The 14707-nt window shown below is 43.5% G+C and overlaps 1 protein-coding gene across 1 annotated transcript in view; it reads left to right on the top strand.

Moving 5' to 3' along the window:
* Positions 1 to 13464: 13464 nt before the first annotated feature.
* Positions 13465 to 14707, top strand: part of SYNPO2 (synaptopodin 2) — a 185614-nt gene continuing 184371 nt past the window's right edge. The window contains exon 1 of the mRNA XM_004594529.2: positions 13465 to 13877. Coding sequence (XP_004594586.2) covers positions 13773 to 13877 — 105 coding nt within the window. The 5' untranslated portion in view covers positions 13465 to 13772. The remainder of the gene's footprint in view (positions 13878 to 14707) is intronic.

Genomic DNA, 14707 nt, shown 5'->3' with positions numbered 1-14707 from the left:
GGTTGGACCACATATCTTGTGATTTTCCCTGTGGCTGGAGTTTGAGTCTACTGCTCCATTTGAGGAGTCCCCTGAGAAACTTTGCTTGGGATGATCTCTCACTTGACTCTTGTGTGTGCCAGCTAGTGCAGGGTTCTATTTAGTCTGTCATCTGCATCAGCCTACGCACGTACTGGTGGTTCCCGTTGCCTTGTCAGTACTGCCCTAGCCCTGTATCTGAGGTGAACCAATAGGTTCTGTGACCAGCCCTGCCCACCTGCCACAGACCTGGTCTTGATGCAGTATCAGTGGGTGTTGCAGCTTAACTGGGGAGACCCCAATAATTCCCACTAGGTATGCTCCTAGCCCTGGTTTTTGTACAAATTGGTATTATGTAGCAGACTGGTCCAGTCCATCCCACATCTCTTTTGCTCTAGTACACAACTATGGGTGCTGCAGCTTAGCTCAACCATACCTACTCAAAGACCCAGCTTACCAATATGCTGGCTGGGTTTGCTGCCTTGTCCAGCCTGGCCCACCCTTCAACTCTGGCTCTCATGCTCACCAGCAGGAACTGCAGCCTAGCAGAGGAGTGCCCACAGTTTTCCTACTAGGCATACTTCTAGCCCTGAGAGTGGCACTTGCCAGAGGGTATATAGTCCAGCCTGACATGATTTATACCCAGTCCTAACACTTGCCAGTGCATGCTGCAGCAAAACCTGGCTGTCCCACACTTATTCTGGCTCTTGCATACACTCTCAGATGTGGTGGCCTGGCCAAGCCCAGCCCCCTGCCCCCCTAAACTCAGCTCATATGCAGGCCAGGTGACATTGCAGTCCTGCTAATCCCTATCTGTCCCCAGTCCCAGATCTCACACTCAGCAGTGGGAGTAGAGGCCCAGTATGGGAGTCCCTGAAGTTCCCCTATCAGGTTTGCCCCACAGCCTTGCATCTTGTATATGCTGGTGGGTATTGTGGTCCAGTCTGGCTTCACTCACCTTGCCTTGGCATTAATTGACAAGTGCTACAGTCCAACCAAGTCCATTCCAGTCCAACCCAGCCTGGCCAGCACCAAATCTCAGCCCTCATGTGAACCTGTGGGTGTTGTGGCCCAGCTTAGCCTGCCCTGCACCCTGTCCTTGCTCTCTCCCCTGCCAGCAGATGGTGTGGACGGGTCAAGCCCAGCCCACCTGCAGATCTGGCCCACACGTACGCCGATGGATACTGTAGCCCAGCCTGGCTGCCCGTAGTCTCAGCTCTCATGTTCACCAGCAGGACCTATGACTGAACAGGGGAGTTCCTTAAGTACCCCTATCAGACTGGTTCCCAATCAGATCTCGTGCTTGGCCCAACCTGATATGGCCTGCTTCCAGTCCCAGAATTTACTAGCTGGTACTGTGACCCTGCCCAATTGGACTGTACCAACTGTGGCTCTCACCAATGGGTACTATAGCCTAGACCTGCCTACATCCCCAGACCTAGATCTCAAGTGAATTGATGGATACCATGACCTAGCCCAGCCCATCCTGCACCCACTCTGACTCTCAGGAGTGTTAGAGAATGCTCGGGCCTACTCCAGTCTGGCACACTGCTTGACCCAACCTATATGCATGCTGAGGGGTGCTACAGCCATGCTCAGCCTGATGCATCTTTGACCTGAGCTTACCAGTGGGCACTGTGCTCACCAGTGGGCACTGCAGCTCAGCAGGGAAATCCCCTTAGTTCCCTTACAAGGTCAACTTGTAGCCCCAGATCTTGTACATGCTGGTGGTTGCTCTGACCCAACCTGGCATGGCCCACCCACAGTCTTTCGACACTTGCCATTGGGTGCTGTAGCTGGCCTCACCCACCTGCTCCCAGTTCCATCTCTTGCTGGTGAATGCTGTAGCCTAGCTTTGCCCAGCCTGTCCCCATCCTGGGCTCTCACATGAACTGACAGGTGCAGTAACCAAGCCAGGCATGGCTCACACCTGTTCTGACTCCTGCATAAGCCAGAAGGTGCTATGGCTTGGTCTGGCTCCACTTGATCTGTCCAAGGCAGCTACACACATGCCAACAAGTGGTATAACTTGGCTAGCCTGGCCACTCTCAGCCTCAGCTCACCAGTGGGAGCTGCAGCCTTGTAGGGGAGTTTCCTAAATTCTCTGATTCTGCTTGCTCCTAGATCTGGATCTCACTTGCCAGCAGGGGTTAGCCCCTGCCCAGCATAGTCTGCCCTTAGCCTCGGCCCTTCCACTCCTTTCTATGGCAGTTTTTGTACTCTGATCACAGTGCAGACTTAATATTGCCTTTGGGTCATGGTTTGCTAGCTCTTGCTGTAGGCCTTGAACCTTTTGAAGAAAAGGCCAGGAATATGTGTCTATCCTATTTGTTATGAGTACAGAACCAAATTATAGCTAAATAACTGTACACTTAAGTTCTCTTAGATTTATCTAAACATGTAAATTGTACTCAACCATCTTCTTTCAAATACCCAAGCACTATATAAGTGTATTATTGTATATTGGGTCAAATAATTAAAAATAATGACAAAGACTCTCATTTTCAGATACACACACACACACACACACACACACACACAATGCCCCTCTCACCTTCATTTCTCATGTTATAGAAATGTTATGCATTACAAGGTGAATAGAATAATGTGAATAAATACTGACTAAAAATCAGAATGCCTACAGATGAAAAAGAATTAGTGTATTTTAAAGATGATCATTTATTCAATTGTACTCATTATCTTTTCACATTATGCATATAATGTGACATTTTGCCTTAACACCCATCTGATAAACTTAATTTACATTTGATATATTTGGGAATAAGGATACCTTCATCTAGTTACTTTGAGAAGTAGGTAGGCCTTGAAATAGTTGCTTTTCTTAGAACTCTTCAAGGACATCACAAATGAGGTGGAGGTAATGGATTCGGATCATTGAGTGTCACAAAAGGTTCACAAACCAAGGAAAAGCAATGATTCATAGTGTATGATGGTTGAGAAGAGTCATCCATGGACCAAGTTGTGTGCCTGTCTGCCCTTACAGTACTTGTCTCTATGCTTCTATCTCAAAATTCCCAAATTTGGGGGAATTATTTCTTCTGGTATGCTCTAGTGGTGAGCATCATTAGTCAAATATTATCCAGAATTTATTTTGCCTGGGTGGGATCAATTGTTTGTTTATCTGCTGAGGGATATCATTATCCTGAGAGATTCGCATCCCCTGGTTTCTGAAACTAAAACAAGTTTTGTAAAGACTCGTTTTTCAGACAGGTGGATGTCCTAACACTAAAGCATGCTTCTGCTCTCCTAAGCTTAAAACAAAGTCTCTTGCATCATTCCAACATCGATTTGATTTATTACGAAGGCAGGATAAGATGGATCTGAAAAAATGAAGTAAAATCGCCTTTAAAGATCATTACCTGATTTTGCTTGTGGGCTAAAAACTTACCTTTGTGTCCAAGTCAAGATCTGACATGTTTAACTTTGAATATGAGTATTTACTGCACAGGAAAAAGAGTTACAATGACATAATCCACTCCTTTTCTCCCTTCAACTTAAAACAAAATAAAAACAACAACCCATACCAAAAAACCCCCTAGTTAGTGGAAAAGATGGGAGAAAAGAATCTAACCTGATTTGATATATGTGTGAAGTACCTCTGTGGGATTGCACATATTTCTTTAAATTAGCCACACTTGTTAAGATATATGATTTCTCCAAAAACATAATACTCTTTTTCTGGATCTGATAGTTTTCCAGTGATGGTTGGGTTTTTGAAAGTACATTCATAAATTAGATTCCATGTAATTGGAGTCTGTCATGTGTCAATAAGGTTTTCTTACAATGAACAACATAGCATTGTATTTTCCAATAACAAATCTGTGCAAATTTTTAGTCTCATTAACGTACGCCTTCCAAAATGTTTTCTTAGGCTTTCTCAAAATTCTATACATATCTGGCAAAACAGATGGCTTTCTCAGACATCACTTCAGTGTTTTTTTTAACATTTGTTCCTTTTTTTTTTTATTAGAAAGACAGATCTACAAAGAGAAGGAGAGACAAAGATCTTCCATCTGCTGGTTTGCTCCTCAAGTGGCAACATTGGTCGGAGCTGAGAGAGAGACTCTGGACCACCTCTATTGCTTTCCCAGGCCACAGGCAAGGAGCTGGATGGGAGTCGAGCAGCCAGGGTGTGAACCAGCATCCATATGAAATCCCGGTGTGTACAAGGTGAGGATTTTAGCCACTTAGGCATCACGCTGGGCCCTCACTTCAACATTTTGATAAACAAATTTCTGTTTTAGTTTTTTTTTTTTTTAAGGAAAGCAGGCTTTTACAGAACATTTAAAATTATTATACAGAAGGAATTTTTCCATAGAAGATGGTTCGATTACCCAAATAATTCTCATCATTGCTAGTACCAACACCAAAAAGGAATAAGAATGAAGAAAGATCTGAAAGTTATACATTGAATAAGAAATAAACTTTTTCTGGCAGTCAGAGCTCTCTGATGCTGCTATAATTACCCACCTTAGCAGAAGGAAATGAATGGGAGGAAAAGAAGGAGAATAATGGAAATGCTTTCCCTGGAGCTATGGAAGGCCAGATTTGGCCAAGCGGCAGAAAACAAAATACAGGGAAATTCTCTCAACATGTTGCCAGGTAAATGGCCCAGATGACCATCATGTAGGTCTTTCTTTGTGTCACTGTGCTGGTCACAGGGCGCCAGAGTCTGCGCTGCTCTTTTGCTGATGTCCAGTAACTTCAGCAGACATACTTGACTTGGCTGCCTGTCTTGCTCTCTCCCCACTTCCTTGATGCAGCTCAGCATACACGAACACATCAGAACTGCCAAGAGTTATCAAAGATAAAAGGCTTTCCTCGGAGTAGCCAACCTTCCCCTACAAGACCCATATCCACAGCTTTATTTTTCTTTCTAGCGCTTGTCACCATCTCAGAAAGTAGAATGATTTGTGTTTATTGCTTATCCTGTATTTTGGAATATGAGCTTTTACAGTGTCTGGACCTTGTCTGAATTATTCAATTCTATGTATCTTTTGCCTAGAACAGTGCCTGTTGTAAATAATGAAATTTTGTTATAAGAATGGATAAGAGCAAGTTTTTTTTTAATTATTTATTATTTAACGTCATTAAGAGCAAGTTTTGAAGTGCAGAGTGGTTAGCAGCACATTACAGTTTTGTCTGGAAAGCATTTTTTTTAAAGATTTCTTTATTTTTATTGGATAGCAAAATCAGATTTACAGAGAAAAGAGGAGAGAGAGAGAGAGAGAGAGAGAGAGAGAGAGAGAGAGAAGAGAGAATCTTCCATCCACTGGTTCACCCCCCAAATGACCACAATGGCCAGAGATGAGGCGATCTAAAGCCAGGAGCCAGAAGCTTCTTGGTCTCCCATGCGGGTGCAGAGTCCTAGGGCTTTGGGCAGTCCTCCACTGTTTTCCCAGGCCACAAGCAGGGAGCTGGATGGGAAGTGGAGCAGCCGGGACATGAATCTTTGCCCATATGGGATCCCAATGCTTGCAAGGCAAGGATTTAGCCATTGATCCATTGTGCAGAACCCAGGAAAGCATTCTTACAAGGCAATAAAAAGCAGCAATTTGCATTACAAGTTTCATAATTGGTTAAAAGTGATTCTCAACTTAAAAAACTGTTACTGATATCAAACACATGGCTCCCACAAAACCTTCACTCAGGCCTCCACTATTTTATTTACCTAACATAAATGCTACTATTTCTTTTTTTGTTATTGTTTGAAAATTTTTAACAAAAAAAAAATTTTAAGTTGAATGTCAGAGTTACAGATTGAAGGAGAGAGACAGAGAAGAGCTCTTCCATCTGCTGGTTTACTCCTTAGATGGCCACAGCCGTCAGCACTGGACCAACTTGATTCTAGGAGCAAGGAACTTCACCTGGGTTTCCCATGTGGGTGGCAGGTGTCCAAAAACTTAAGCCAAGCATTCTCCTCATTTTTTCTTCCCCTCTGGGACATCTTTCACAGCCATTGCATGGAATTCATCTAGATCATATGAAGATGGGAATCAATATGCTGAAGTGCCTAAAGTAAGGACTTTGTAAAACCTGACTACGGTAGGAAGAAGGCAGAAAATCCGAATAAACATAATGGTTAAAATTGAAACAGTTAGAGTCCGGTGCAATGGCTCAGTTGGTAAACCCTTGTCTTACAAGTACCAGGATCCCATATGGGTACCATTTCATGTCCCAACTGCTCCACTTCCCTTCCAGCTCCCTACTTATGCTTTGGGAAATCAGTAGAGGATGGCTCACCGCCAGGGTACTCTGGACCCATGTGGGAGACCTGGAAAAGCTGCTGGCTCTTGGCTTTGGATCAACTCATCTCTGGCTGTTGTGGTCACTTGGGGAGTGAACCAGTCAATGAAAGCTCTGTCTCTCTGTCTCTCTTCTCTGTAAATCTACCTTTCCAATAGACAAAGAAATTTAATAAATCTTAAAAAATACTGGAACAATTAGGAGCAGGGGTTTGGTCTAGCAGTTAAAACACATCAGAGGAACTGGGTTCAAGTCCTAGGTCTGGATCCTGACTCCAGTACCTACTAAAAAAAAAAAAGACCCAGATAAGCAAGAGATAATGGCTCAATTATTTGGATTCCTGCTACTCACCCACGTGAAATTCTTGGATGGGCTTTCAGTTCCTGGTTCTAGTCCTGGCACAGCCTCTGCTATCATGGACATGTGGTGGAATGAATCAGAAGAGATAAGTTCCCTCTCTCTTCAAATTAATAAGTAATCAGCAAGAAATTACCCAAAAATATGAAAAAATTATCTCATCACCTACATTTCATAAGTCTTTGCCTACTGGATAAAAACTGGTAATTCAGCTGTCTATATGCTGTATCTCCCTGTTATGGGCAGAATCACAGCCCCCCAGGTTCATACATTCAAGGCTTAACCCCCAGCAAGTTAGCATACGACTAGGTTTGTAGCTAGAGTCTTGGAAGAGGCACTTAGGTTGAAATGAGATCATGGAGGTGGGCTCTGATTCAACAGGATGAGGGCTCACACAAAAGGAGGAGATTCATCCACAAGCAGGTCCAGAAAGAAGGCCATGGAAGGACTGAGGGGCAGCTAGCTACAAGCCAAGGAGACAGAGGCCACAGCAGGAACCAATACAGTGGGCATGTCCATCTCAGCTCTTCAGATGCTAAGATGTGAACATAAAACTTTCTGTTGCTTAGGACTCAGACTGGTACTTTTCTGTGGAGTACGGTTATGTGCTCCTGGGCACAGAGGTTGAACAAGGCAGCAACAACAGGAGTTGTGGGTGCCCATGGTGCTTCCAGTCTGTACCTCAGTGTAAATCAGTATCTTATAGCAGGAGTGATGGTTCTGTCTACCCTTACCCCACACTGTACGTGTGTGTATGCACAGAGGGAGAGGGTGAGAGAGAGAGCAAAATGTTTTGAAGGGAGGGCTTGTGGCTTCCTTCTCCTCCTGTTGCCTCCTGCTCTCTCCCCCATTGGAATGCTGCAGAGAGCCGTCACCAGTTGCTCCGATGGCATGTCCCTGGCATGCATTCCAGGAGAGGGACACACATGCTCAGCCAGCGTCAGGCCCCGGTGGGGTCAGCAGGTGGTGAAGCAGTGATTGTTTGTTGGTCAGAGTTTCATAACCATTAAATATGGCTTCCCTTAATAGTTATCTATCAGTTCTTCTGTTTTTTAGGAGTAAAAAAAAAATTATGTCGTAAGATCTTGTTTTCTGTTAACTTTTTCCCATATTTATTTATAATCCTACGTCTCATTGTTGTCATTTGCTCTTCAGAAGTGAAAAACAATTTTTAACTCTGACTTTAAGGATCTGTTAGTGAGATTTCCATTTAATGATTACAACCCTAGTGGGAAAATGGCTTTATTTAAAAATGTAGATGCCACAATTAAATCTTATCTCCAGTAATTTTTGATAAGAATTTTACTTAAAAGTTATCTTTACTGTTCTGATGTTTTAGTACCTAAAAGGTAAACCATGCAGTATTTATTCATAAAGCAGACAAATCACAGTCTTCAGATGCCATGTGTCATAGCATTATTGTTTTATTTCTTCACACTACAGGTCCATGCCTGAAACTCTTTCTTGAAATTTATTTATTCAATTTTATCTTACCTATCTTAATACACACACACACACACATACACTCCATGTTTTTCTAAAATATGTTCTTTCAAATGGGAACTTTTTAAGTCCTTGTATGCTAAAGGGACTCTAATCCATGTGGATTTTACCTGGTAATTCATTCAAACTGAACTCACAAACATAAGCTAATGTTGTATTTAACCTACTAGCTTTAAAAAAAGCTTTTATAAGCATAATATTTTGGTGGTTCAAAAGGAAATGAAGGTATTGAAATCATAGTGCATCATCCTAGGTTTGGCCAATTTCATGTTATACAATAGTTTTCACTCATTTTGCTGCGATTCTTTCTCCAAAATAGGAGACTATTTCATTCATCATAATGAGCAACTTCTAGATCTTTGAGTGATCAAGAAGAAATCATAGATATTACCTTGAAATAGAAAATAATGATGTTTCTGTGTGAAAATTTAATTAAGATAATAAAAAATAGGCATGAGTTAGGCTTAGGTAGCTAATGTGAAATCATTGTAGGGCAGACCATTCTTTCTTTTTTTAAGATTTGTTTTATTTTTATTGCAAAGTCAGATATACAGAGAGGAAGATCTTCTGATGATTCACTCGCTAAGTGACTGCAATGGCCACTGCTGCGCCGATCTGAAACCAGGAGCCAGCAGCTCCTCCGGCTCTCCTACATGGGTGCAAGATCCCAAGGCTTTGGGCTGTCCTTGGCTGCTTTCCGAGGCCACAAGCAAGGAGCTGGATGGGAAGTGGAGCTGCCGGGATTAGAACTGGCGCCCATATGGGATCTCGGCACATTCAAGGCGAGGACTTCAGCTGCTAGACCATCAAGCCGGGCCCAGGTAGGCCATTCTTAATGGGATACTTTTGGTTCATACTGTGCCCTCCCAGTAAAGTTAGGGCCAGAAATCTTACCATGCTGCCAAAATGGAGAATAACAGAATGGATTATTTGTAAGATTAATAATTATTAGAATAAATGAATGAAATATAATATAGAGCATCTGATACATTGTTAAACCATTTACCTAGCAGAGAAGTAAATTTAGTTCTAAAAGATTGTTGAAATTATTTGAGTCATTCTTTTTCTTTAAAAAATTAAACATTTTGTATTTGACTTCTTACAACCTGGATGAAGTAAAGGGTAGGCTTAGTGTGATTTCATCAGGGCTCTGAATCCATGATACTATTCATGTTTGACATTCATCCCATTGGATCTGGGATTTGATCTTGCTGTCCTTGCCAACTATACAATCACCTTGTTACTGTTTCATAATACTGAAAGAAAGCATGTGACTGCTGGGTCGGAAGCAAAGAGCTACATTACCCAGAGCACCACAAATACCAACTACATCAGTATGTTGGTACCAGGTCATCCTGCCCCAAGTCCCGCAGGGGTGCCATAGCATGACCAAGATGGATACCACACTGTGAGTAGCAGTCGTGGATCCGGCTGTTCCTCACCAGAGGTCATGAGGGCACAGCACATTGTGCCCCTGGAAAACAGGCAGGGAGCTTGGCATACTGAGATCCTGCTTTGACCTGATGGCTGACAGGCAGCCCGGGACATATATATCCAGTTTTCCTCTGCTTAGAAGGTCCCCACCTTGCAATGGGAATGAGAGAACCAATTAGAGGCTGCTGAAGGTCAGGTCAGGCTGGCAGATTGCTCTGGTCTGGAAAAATTGTATCTAAAACTGACCTGTAAGTTGACTGGTGACTCTCGGGGGTGGGGCACCGATCAGGTTACTACTACTAATGCTCAGGGCTTCCTGTTTATCGCTCTGTATAAAAGCTTCACTATTAGACTCAACACCTGGCTCGGTTGGCTGACTCCTGGTTGTCTCTCTTCTCCAGCGGTCTTAGTGGGGCTTTTGTTGCCTCACCTAAGGATCTTCCAAAAGGACTGTGGAAAGCAGTCTTACCACATACACCTGTAAGAATCCATCTGTGATACCAACATGCAGGTAGTTTACATCATAGCTAAGGAACATGAAACTCAGAGTTCCGTTGCTTTTATAATGACCAGTCAGTAAATCTACTCTGTTCCCACTTGAGCTGTTACTTTATCATTTGCTATAAATACAACCCTGAGAAACAGCTCAGAGAAAGAGGCATTGGGAGCTTTGCATTCTAGCACACTGGAGCACCAGACTCATCAAGATCTGTTTGTCTAAACACGCATTGTGGTGGTTTTGTTCTCACACTGACTTTCCTATCTATGGGGAGATGGCTAGCTATCCAGAAAATCTTGAACTTTCCTGTAATCAAATCACATATAAAACTAATCACTGGAGTCAAGGATGTCTCCTGGTTATAGGCAAAGTGTATTCTTCATTCCTGACCAATCTCTTTGGTTAAGGATTACTCTGATGGCCTTAGGTCAACCAATTCCTCGAAACTGGGGTAGCAGGGAGGGCAAATCAACATGGAAAAGGCAGCATATTGGAGAAGTAATCAGTATGCATTCATAGGACTCCTTCTGATATAATGTAAGGATTTTGGTCTGTTTCAGATTTTTTCAAATGAAATAAAAAGAAAATAAAGCAGAATTCCTTGGCTCTCTTTGCTATAACTTCATTTTAGGAAACTTTATCTTCTCATACTAATTGAGCACCAATTATTTGCCATAAACTACATTAGCCAGGGAAATTAAATTTTGAGTAAGTCAGGAATGGTTCCTCATTTCAGAGACACAGTTTAGTGCAGAGTTCAGTAAACTTCAAAGATGGAAGGGAGAGTCTGCAGTGATGGCCATGTGGAGAAGAAGCCCCTAGCCTGGGAAGCTGGGAAAGGCTTCCTGCAGAATGGGACCCCTAGTCAGAAGCTCCCAGAAGGGAGTAGGATTAACCAGAAGGTGCAGTGGTTGGTGAGGACTAGATGGCTGGAAGACAACCTAAGCAGATGGCACAAGAAATCAAGTTAGAGAAACTCAAAGTAGTTCTGTGTATCTGAATCATGGAATTCAAGGTGAGGAACAGCGAGCTATGAGGTAGGAGGAGTGGGAAGTGTGAGGCAGAAAGTGTTATGTTCCCACAGGAGTTTGGCTTTATTTTGGGAGCTCTTGAACATTTTAAACAGGAAACACATGATCACTATTGCAGTTCAGAAATTTTATTCTGCCTGTGGAGTGAAAATTGAATTGAAGGTGGGCAGCAAGCCTGCAGCAGATCCATTAAGAGCTCATCAAAGTCCAGGCGAGACATACAGGTATTTCCAGCATTGGAAACAGAGTATAGGATCACATTGGCAATATATGTAAAAGTTGGACCCATAGCCCTTAATGAATCATGGAAGGCATGGTCCTAAATGATTTTAAAACCTGGAGGCAGAAAACAATGCTGAAGAATAGATACTTAACACATGTGCACAGACACAAGTTCAAATACTGGCACTGCTGCACAGTAGGAGTTGGGAACATTTAGCTTGTGAAATCATTTGGTGAGGTCCTGCCAAGGCAACTGTACATAGGACTTGAAGCCCAATAAATCTGTAACTAGCTGACTTTTAAGTTGATCATTGTGTATGATTATAAATGAGGTTATAATCATTCAAATGGTCCTTGGCAGAAAGAAGGTTTCCTTATCTGAGATAAGATCTAGGGCTTGGTTAAATGTCAGTTAAAAAAAAGGTACAGATAATTACCAGTTAAAAAAAGGCACACATAAACTACTTTGAGAAGAAGCAACATATTGTAGGTTAAGCTCCTGGAAAACAATGAATCTTTAATAAACTATACCAAGTTTGACTCCCCAGTTCTGTTCAGGAGGCACTGTTTGGATGGGATAAAATATTCATTGGATATAGCAGTTAAAGAAGTATTAGATGTAAATAATAACTCTCAGAGCTTACAGCAGCTTAAACAAATATTACTATTTTTGCTTGTAGAATAAGAGATTAGAGGTGGAGAGCTGATGGTATTGACTCGTTCAAGAGAGGCGTCTCTGTAGGTAACTTAGGGTTTGCCTCAGGACCAAAGCATGGGTGTCCAGTTCCAGCCTTGGGTTGCTCCATTTCGGTGGAAGGGAAGTCGGAGCTGGAGCAAACCAGGCCTACAGGAAAGGGCACCAGACAGTTCAATGTCCTGGAGATGGGGAATATTAGAAGAGAATCAGGGTTTGTGGGGGAAAACTAATTAGCTCAATTTTAACATTTTGAATTTCAGGTTGTTTCTGAGGTAAATTCACAAGTCCAGATAGATTTAAGAGACAATTGGGTATTTTGATCTAGAGCTAAGCAAAAACACATGAGATTGAGAAAGGACAGATGGGTTCTGCAGGATACATCAGAACCCCTCCCCCGCCGCAAAGTATAGCGTGAGAAAGACCAGATCAAGGCCATAATTGATCCCCCCATTTAATGGACAAGTAGAGGCAAAGCACCTGCCAAAGAAGGGAAGACAAGGATAGCTAGAGGGGCCCCAAGCTTCTTGGGTCATCCAGTCCAAGGGAGCAAACAATTAAGGGAAGACACAGTGTTAAGTATGACATACTACACAGAAACAAGGAGGTCGCACCTGACCTTGCTAGAGCTTTCCCACAGGGGGGACAGAAGCTGGACCCGAGTGGACTGATGAGCAGACAAGACCAGGAAAGTGGAGGAAAAGTGTGAAAAGTCCTTTTTAAATTCAGCCTTATCTTAAATGATGTGAATTGTATGTGTGTGTGTGTGTGTGTGTGTGTGTGTGTGTGTGTGTGTGTGTGTGTACAAAGATGTTGAGAAAGTTGGCTCAGGTTTCTGAAGAGAACCGCGTTTGGGACGAGGTTTTGGCTCTCATGAACTTCCAAGGGTCTCTTGGAGGCCGCAGTTGTTGGGTTTGTTGTGATCTCTTCCTGCAGCCGGAAGGAAGAAAATGAAACACTTACTTAAAGTCCCCCAAACCGCCGGCAGCGAGACACGGTTGTTGAGAACACAGTTTCTAGGAGGAAATTGTCAGACTCTCTCCTGTAATCACCACATCACTGCTCAGAAGAGCACTTTCTCATGGTAGGAGGTTTCTAAAAAAAGAAATGTTTAAATTTCTTCTGTGTCCTCTTCTGGGACAATTAATTCTGCAGGTTGCAGACAGAAAAACCATAATCTAACCTACTGGCCCTTTTCATTTATATTTGTGGTTTCATTTATATATGTGGTAATTCTCAAAGTTTGGGCGCATCAAATCTTTCGGCTGAGTTCACAGGGCTTGGTGGTTCGGGATGCAGTTGAAAACCTTCCCGCGTTCTCCACTATTCATAGAGTTACTCAATGTCCGTCTTCGGATCTTTTTTTTTTTTTAAATGCTGGAATTTAATCCGTTAGGATAAGAAAAGTCCGTCCCGGTGCTCCCATCTCAGCCCCGATGGGGACGCTGACGTGTGCAGTGGGCTTTTTCTTTCCCTGAACGAAGGTGGGCCGAGCAAAGGAGCGTGACGCAAGAGGGGGCTGTGTCCCGTCGAGCGAGCGCCTCTGCCTCCAGCTCGCTGAGCCCAGTAGCGCCGCAAACTCGCAGCGGCGGCCGGCGCAGCGGCGGGGCGGCAGCGGGGAGGCTCTGTGCGCCCCACTCCTGAGTCCTCGCCGGGCGCCCCGTGCTGAGTGCGCATCCCTCACCGCACCCGAGCTCCGCCTGGCTTTTTCCAGCTCTTCATGCTGCCCAGCTAAAGCGAAGACAACATGGGCACGGGGGATTTTATCTGCATTTCCATGACTGGAGGGGCGCCCTGGGGCTTCCGACTGCAGGGTGGCAAGGAGCACCAGCAGCCTTTACAAGTGGCAAAGGTAGGCGTGCACGCTTGCACGAGGTGTTCCCGTTGCTCTGTACTGGCCGGGAGGGCAGGAAAGCGAGTGCCTGAACCGTTTAGGTTCAAGTTCTGGTGCGCGGGTCTATGGCTTTAGTGGTGGTGCTGACATTAAGTTTTGTTGTTGTTTTTTGAAGGATGTGGACTGTTGGTGTTTTAAAAAGAAACTTTGGAGAGTAATTGGTGGCATTTATTATAATTTGCAGTTGGTAAGCGAGGGGTGGGGAAGAGCGTGCCAAATGTATTTATCAGCCGAAGAAAAGGCCTAGCCTACCATCTGACAAGCCGCTAACCTCTGGGGACCTTCTTCGGGCAGTACTGGCACATTCCCTTAGTTACTGTTTCATGATGATCCGCTTGCCTCTAGCGTAGAAGAAATGTCCTGACTAGGGCATAACCACTCAGCTTGGAAATCTGGAAGACTTTTTATAAAATATTGGTGATGACACTTACTATGCAGCATTCATGGGAAGGCCAATTTTGGGCAATAACTTTCAAAGTATGGTGAAATGTCATAAAATCTATTTTTAAAAATATCCTTTTAAGGATTTAGCAGAAATTAATACTGAAATCCATGTACTGTATTCAGCCCTAGGTAAGTGCCTGGTTAAGAGCTAGACATGAAATTCAGATAGTTGAAAAATTCTGTTAACTGAGAGGTAGCTTTATAACGCCTCTAGCAACTGGAGTGTTTCTGTTGCTATTGGATCGCTTGCTTCTTAGCTGCAGGCACTGCCTGTTTGTGCCAGGGGATCTGCTCTTGTCTCATTAACATTCAGCTAAAATAAATCTTAAAATACATGAAGCCAA

The sequence above is a fragment of the Ochotona princeps genome, chromosome 7, assembly GCF_030435755.1.
Source record: "Ochotona princeps isolate mOchPri1 chromosome 7, mOchPri1.hap1, whole genome shotgun sequence".
In the NCBI taxonomy this organism is placed as follows: Eukaryota; Metazoa; Chordata; class Mammalia; order Lagomorpha; family Ochotonidae; genus Ochotona; species Ochotona princeps.
The sequence above is the reverse complement of the archived record's forward strand: the minus strand, read 5'-3'. Positions and strand labels throughout refer to the sequence as shown.